This window comes from Triticum aestivum, chromosome 5D (assembly GCF_018294505.1).
Source record: "Triticum aestivum cultivar Chinese Spring chromosome 5D, IWGSC CS RefSeq v2.1, whole genome shotgun sequence".
NCBI classification, from domain to species: domain Eukaryota; kingdom Viridiplantae; phylum Streptophyta; class Magnoliopsida; order Poales; family Poaceae; genus Triticum; species Triticum aestivum.
The window spans coordinates 351154847-351161825 of record NC_057808.1 but is presented as its reverse complement, the minus strand read 5'-3'; the positions used below and the strand labels follow the sequence as shown (position 1 = coordinate 351161825).

General features: G+C 50.0%; 1 protein-coding gene across 1 annotated transcript; it reads right to left on the bottom strand.

Annotated features, from left to right (window-relative positions):
- Positions 1–2594: 2594 nt before the first annotated feature.
- LOC123124882 (cytochrome P450 76M5) lies at positions 2595–6000 on the bottom strand. The gene is made up of 2 exons (XM_044545425.1): positions 5090–6000; positions 2595–3432 (listed from the first exon to the last, which is right to left on the bottom strand). Exons 1-2 carry the CDS (start codon positions 5978–5980, stop codon positions 2818–2820), a joined length of 1506 nt encoding a protein of 501 aa, XP_044401360.1. The 5' UTR covers positions 5981–6000; the 3' UTR covers positions 2595–2817.
- Positions 6001–6979: the final 979 nt, after the last annotated feature.

Here is a 6979-nt window from a genome sequence, read left to right as displayed (position 1 = left end):
GCTTCCATCCCACCATAGCCACATACATTTCAAACTCTTTTCAACATACCGGATGAAATTCGCGCAAACAAGGCCGAATTTCATATAAACATGACAGATTTGATACAATCACGATGGATTTTCGTTACATTTTGAACATTTAGAAAAAAATGACCCAGCCCTAAACCTATCCTACAGTGGCGGCAGCCGGCGTCCAAGCCCATGTCGTCCTCTATCCGCCGTCTCCATGAGCACCAGCGATAAGACCGATGAAGTAAGGTACTGTTTCCGGCGAGGAAGAGTAGAACACGGGAGACGGACCGGCCCACATGAGACACAAGCCCTGCCGCCTCCCGTGACCTACTCATTCTTGGAGGAGTCTGCGACCTATCTGTCGCTGGTGGACGTGAGGTCCGCGATGGAAATGGTGGCACTGGCACTGTTGTCGTCCCATCGGGCAGCCTGATGGTTCGTCGGCGGCGCGTAGGAGGCGCAACTGGCATTGTTCTCGTCTGCGATCGCCTGAAACTGCGCCTCCGCGAAAGACGCTTCCTAGCGAGCGACGGCTTGAGCACGGACAGCATCGTAGATGGCATGCTGCTCCACGATGAAGTTGGGGTTCGCCGAGGCCATGGCCTCCTCGCTTGCGCGCTCGCCGTAGATTTGGCCCTCCGTCAGCCGGTGCTGCTCCAGGAGGAACAGGTTGTACTGATGTTCCTCCTGCGCCGGCTTGAACACCGACAAAGGCACCGATGTAGGCTGCACCTCCACCATGGAGGCATTGTAGTGCGCCTGCACCTACTCCATGGTGAAACAAGCGTGCATAAGAGGCGCGGGGGCAGGGGCGGTGTTGTCGGAGTCCATCATGGTGTCGTCCTCGTCGTGGGAGACCTCGGGCGAGCTAGCCGGCATGCCGACCTCGATCTTCCTGGCACGGCGGATCTGCCACGCGGCGGCAAGGGCGGCCACGGCGTGCTTCATATCCATGGAAAGGCTCTCCCACGGAGCTTTCACCGCCCGCGGTCATTTGCAGATGCAGTGCAAGGGAGGAGGATGGGAGGGAGGGGCTTGTAGTGTGGTGTGGAGAGCCGGGTGTGGCCGCCTTTAAATAACTGATTCCGGTGAGGCGATGCATCAGGGTGCGTCAATGCGCGGCGCCGAAGTGGGTTTCTCGGCCAGCGAGCCTGCTTAATGGCGGTATACAAACAAACAACGACATTGAACAGACGTGGTAGATATCCATCATGTCCCGTCCAGTCACGCATCTCTGGCATTGAACATGCGCGGACACCGGAGACGCGTCGCGGGCGGTGAAGCTCTGTGGGAGATCGACAGAGGTAGTGAGGGTCGCGTCCGCCCTGAGCCGTCTCAATGTTGAGCGGCCCGCTGTATAGTGGCATGAATGCGGGCAGCTGGCACCGGGCAGGAATGCGCAAGGGCGAGGGAGGAGGGGTTTTGGTGGGCCAGGGCTGTCAGAAACGGGTGTGGGATCGGCCCGGACACCCGCAAAGCTCCCCTGGCCCCTGTTCGTCTTTAGTTTACGGGAGAAATCAAGTCGGGACCGCGTCGCAGACCGATACAGGCCTGCTTTGGATGGCTTCTACTATCCGGGCAGCACGATCCAAACGCATGCGGGAGGTTTGCTAGTAGGCGTTAGAGATGCCATTACCAAGGGTAATTTGGCAAAAGGTAGGTGTGAAGGTAGTGTGTTGTTTATGTGACCACGAGGAAACAATTCAACACTTATTTCTTTGCCCACTTGCCAGCCTTATGTGGCGAACAATACATGCGTCTTTTAATGTTTAGTAACAGCTTAGGTGGGGTGTAGCATAATATTGCGGTACTAATTCCTATGGGAGTTTGTGCATTACTTTGGGCTATTCGAAATTGTCGGAATGATTATGTGTTTAACAGAGCAAAGATTTAAAAAAATTATTTATAGTTTATGTAGAGCATTTGGATGAATCCATATGTGGTCATACTACATCATGCGGTAGCGAGGAAGCTTATGGCCAATGGATGTAGTGATGGGAGACGATAGTACAAGCTACATCTGACGGTCTAATAATAGGGTGTGTGTAGGCATTTTGTCTTATCGTTGCCGGTCATGGCAATTTGTCCTATATTTTTTATTTTCTTTTATTGGAGCTTAATACTTGAAACTTCCTAATAAATGGTTGTGTGCATCGATTGATGTAGGGTCGAGGTAATCTTTCTTTTTGGAAAAAAGTTATATTTACTGTGCACTTGGACCTTACTATTTCTTTTAACATGGTACAGCCACTGACGCGCATATAAATGCGCATACACTTACCCTCGTAAATGCACGCACGTACACCCTACCCTTATGAGCACCTCTGAAATAATGAACCGACATCGTGTCTTGAGATAGTCATCATAGACGCCTCCATAATCGACGGGAACGTCTCCCCCTACTAAACAAACATCGCCAGAAGAGCTGAAATAAATCTAGACAAATGCGAGCACCCAGTGCCAAGTCTAGAACTTAAATATTAATGGGCTGCTTCACCATAAAAACCCTAATCATCTAAGCTAGGCTTGCTTAGTTCACACTCGGCCCTTTGCTGATCTACGTGTCAAGCCGAAGCTTGCACTGAAATTAAGATTTGTCCTTCATTGGCGTCACTTAGTATTTTTACATGACTGTGATCACTTGTCTCACAGTTTAGTATTTTTACATGACTGTGATCACTTGTCTCACAGTATCACCTAAGGATGATTTTCAAATCAACCTGAAATCAAATAGCCGCAGTGACCATGTGCGCCTTGCGTGCATAATGAGACTAATTAAGAAGGACATCGGCGCAACTCTAGCTACTAGAACAACGGCACCGGCACGGCCTTGAGTGGCGTGACCATTTTGAGCGACGTGCCAAACCGGCCCCTAACATCGACGTCGCACGGTTGCATCCCATCGGGCAGTCTCCACTCAAACGCGTGAAGCACGGACGCAAGGATCAGCGTCACCACCCTCGTGGCCATGGGTGTCCCAGGGCACGCCCTCCTCCCTGCCCCGAACGGCATGAACTCCCCGTGGTCCTTGCGCCGGAAATCCATGTCCGCCCCTAGGAATCTCTCAGGGATGAACTCCTCGGGCTGCTTCCACAGCGCTGGGTCTCGCATGATGGCCCACAGATTGACGATCAGCTTGGTGCCCTTGGACACCGCAAAGCCGCCGACCTCGGCGCCATCGGCCATGGCCTCGTGCGGCATCAGGAGTGGGCTCGGCGGGTGAAGCCGCATGGTCTCCATCACCACGGCGCGCAGGTATGGCATCCTATCGACGTCGGACTCGTCAGGGTGCTGCTTCGGGCCGAGAGTTTCCCGCAACTCGGCGCGAACCTTTGACATCACGGCCGGTTGCCGGAGTAGCTCGGCCATCGTCCACTCCACTGTGATCGAGTTAGTCTCCGCCCCTGACACGAACAAATCCTGGAGACACAGAATATTTTTCTCGTTAGTTTAGGTCCCTGTTGGAGTGTTAGTACAAACCTTTGTTGAAAGAGGCGGTGCCTAGGATTCGCTAAGGCATGCTTACACGTAGGCAATGACGAAACGCCTTGCATAGGGTCTAATTGGAAGTCTGTGTCAAATGAATCATATTTCAGTGAAAGTTGTTGTAGTTTACTTATTTATGTGCTCTAAATTAATATATACACATATAATACCATGAACACATCACTGATAGTTAAAACTATATGACTGCCTAAGCCACGCCTAGGAAGCTTAAGCGTCACCTAGACGACACAAGGCGAAGGCCAAACTCCATGCTTACTCCTGGTGCTTTCTCAACCTCGATACTAACAGTTAATATCGTTCCCTAGACGTGAGAGATATCTAATTGCATAATTAATATCGATGGAGTGCGTAGCCTGCTTCTGCATGAATAATGATTAGTCAATGTTGATAGGTCAGATGATCGACTGGCACGATAGCGGTCGCTCTATCCACTAGACCACTAGTGCAAGTCTACATATTGATATCCGGCAGCCTACGCACGTGCACTTGACATAAGAAACCAAAGAAACAAATCCTTGATCGATCACTGCCACAATTAAAAATCTCTAAAGATAAGAGGTGCCCCGTGAGGGGAGTAACGTGTAAGGGCACCGGCAGTTTATCCAGTTACATGCCTGATGCCTCATATCTTTGATACACAATTTCACATTTTTCTTTGAGTTGGCACCATTATATTTTGTATTTGTACGAAAATGCTAGATGGAGGAGGAGCTCCATGGAGCTCTTTTTTGAAAATATAGGTTTCAAAAAGTTCTGAAAACAATCGCACACGTTCATACGGATATATATTCTATATGTGTGTAAAATTTGAAGGTGATATACATTATAGTGAGAGTACATTAAAAATGATAAAACCATGATTTCGAAAGTTTTAAATAATACACGCACTGTTCAGAATTAAAAATGTGTGAATTTGTCATTTTGTGTACGTAGTTCTCACCATAATGTATATCATCTTTAAATTTTACACACATATAGTATACATCTTTCTCGCAAAAAAATACATCTGGATGAATGTGTGTGATTGTTTTCATAATTTTTTGAAACTTCAAAAGCTGATTTTCGATTTTTTTTTGTTTCAGAAAAAGAGCTCCATGGAGCTCGTCCTCCAAAACGCCGTACTCATATAAGTACTACAATACTAGTAAACTAAAAGCTACATGATATTATTTTCTATGACAATGTTATCATTTCCATCTAAACCATATGTGAACTATAAAAAATGGAGATGTTTTCTAATCGCACTATATCTACAGAGTGCATCAGATTACATGGAAGAAACTAAAACAAACTTTAATAAGAAGATCCTCGATGTAGTACACCGTTATATTGAAGTTTTTTTTTAAGCCATCGCCTCTAGTTTCACCTTTTGCAACTGATTTTTTTTTGCTATGACCTTTTTGCAACCGATTCAGATGATAATTTTCGCATAGTGCAAAATTGCCCGAGAAGATTTATCCTTTGGATTGTGTAGTACTTTTTGTACGGACACAACACCATTTAGTACTAGGTTACCAGCATATACTGGCTAGCTAAGTACTCCTAGTATGAAAATGACTTACGTACGTACCGAAAGAAAGCAATTGAGAGCCTCGAGGCTGAGCTGATCCACCGAATGAAGCTGGAGTAGCACGTCTAAGAAATCATCTTTCCTTTCACCTTCATATTTCATACGGCGGCGGATGATCGGGTCGAAGAAGTCATTGAACCTTCTCAGGTACTGTGTGGTGCGCCGGCGGCGGCCCTGCAAGTCTAGCGCAGAGAGCACCGGGAAGAGGTCCGACAAGTTGGGCTTGGTGAACTCCTCCACCATGCCCCTGATGAGGACCTCTAGTTCCTGCGCCCGGTCCGAGCTCATGTCGGCCACGTCCTCGGAAAACAGCACGTTGGACACGAGGTTTAGAACCCCGGAGAACACGACACGGCCGACGTCCACGGCCTCGCCGGCGTGGTGGGCGCGGAGGGAGCCGACCAGCTCCCTCACCTTCTCCTCCCGCACGGCCCGCGTCGCGTCGAGGCCGCGCGCCGAGAATAGGTGGTTGGTGCACACGGCGCGGAGGCGCTTCCACAGCGGGCTGGTGCACGGCAGCCACACGATGGAGCGCTCATGGTTTCCCAGCGCGCGCCCGGCGTCGGTGATGGACCGCGCGGCCAGGAGGTGGTCGTACTTCTGCAGGATGTCGCGGGCGCCCGACGCGGAGGAGGCGATGATGGCAGTGGTCGTGCCGAGCTTCAAGGACATGACGGGGCCGTACACCCCAGCGAGCCTTGCCAGGGCGTGGTGCGGCTCGCCTTGCAGGTGGAAGATATTGCCGATGAAAGGGATTGGCGCCGGGCCCGGCGGCCGTCGGGCATAGCTGGAGCTCGTCTTTAGGCTGTTTTTGCCGCGGACAAAGACTTTGTAGAGGATGCAACAGGCGGCCGAGACGTAGAGGAGCCATAGTATAGTAGAAGTCTCCATTTTAATTCGACACTTAGGGAGTTAGGATGCTATGGCAGTTGTGGAATCGACTGAGCAGTACTCCCGGTCTTATATAGCGGCCCAAGCATAATTTTCTGAGATGTATGCATAAACTAACCAGTACATATACAAATTACAAGAAGCAGAATCACTAATCTTGGACGTCATTGTTCCTTTACTAATATAAACATCAATACACATTTAAGTTTGCCAAACTCCAGTAGCAATCAGCGAGAGGCGTACGTGATAAAGCCACAGACATCCTCCGATTCTCCAGATCCAGCAAATCTCATGCCAACATATATTACTCCCGCAATGTTAGCTGCAAATGGCATCCACCCATGTTACCTGTGCAAAGCCACTAGTGTTTGATTACGGATACGGCTCTGACTTTTTGATGGTAGCAGCATGTTCCCCGGCCGCCCACCCAACCGCCCACCGGAGGATTCCCGGGCGTGATTGGACGGGTGGTGTAATGCTGGACTGGCTCCCTTCTGGTGTGCACGAACACGATGGCGAATAGAATACGAGCTCGCCACCGCCCAGAAGGTGGACTACCTCCAAGTTTTGCGCGAGCGGCGCGGCGCGGTGTTTTTCTTTTGAAAAATCATATCGCTGCCAGTCTCGCGGAGTAGCCGCCAGCGAGCGCGCCTCGGTGATTGAGCGGAGCCGACGGTCGGCAGACGTGTCGCCTTGCCAGGGCCGACATGCCAGTTGCGGTTAAACAAACAGGGCGGACGGCTATCAGCGAATAGCGCATCCTCTCTCTCTGACTCTTCCGGCGAGGGTAAAAAGACTCGGGCTGTGTGTGGGACTTGGAAGCGAAGCAAGGGTTGGGAGAGTGACAGTAAAACCAGAAGATTAGCGGATAGGAGGGTGACATAACTAGATAATCCACTTGCCCTAGTTGAGTTTTTCTATTCCTAAGAAGCCGCATGTAGGAGACTAGGTTTGGCAATGCAACTCTCGACGTATTGATCGGATGCAAAGTGCACGTAT

Coding starts and splice junctions, on each gene's coding strand:
- LOC123124882 (XM_044545425.1), bottom strand. CDS start 5,980: ATGGAGACTTCTACTATACTATGGCTCCTCTACGTCTCGGCCGCCTGT. Junction 3,433..5,089: donor CTCTCAATTGCTTTCTTTCG/GTACGTACGTAA, acceptor CTGTGTCTCCAG/GATTTGTTCGTGTCAGGGGC.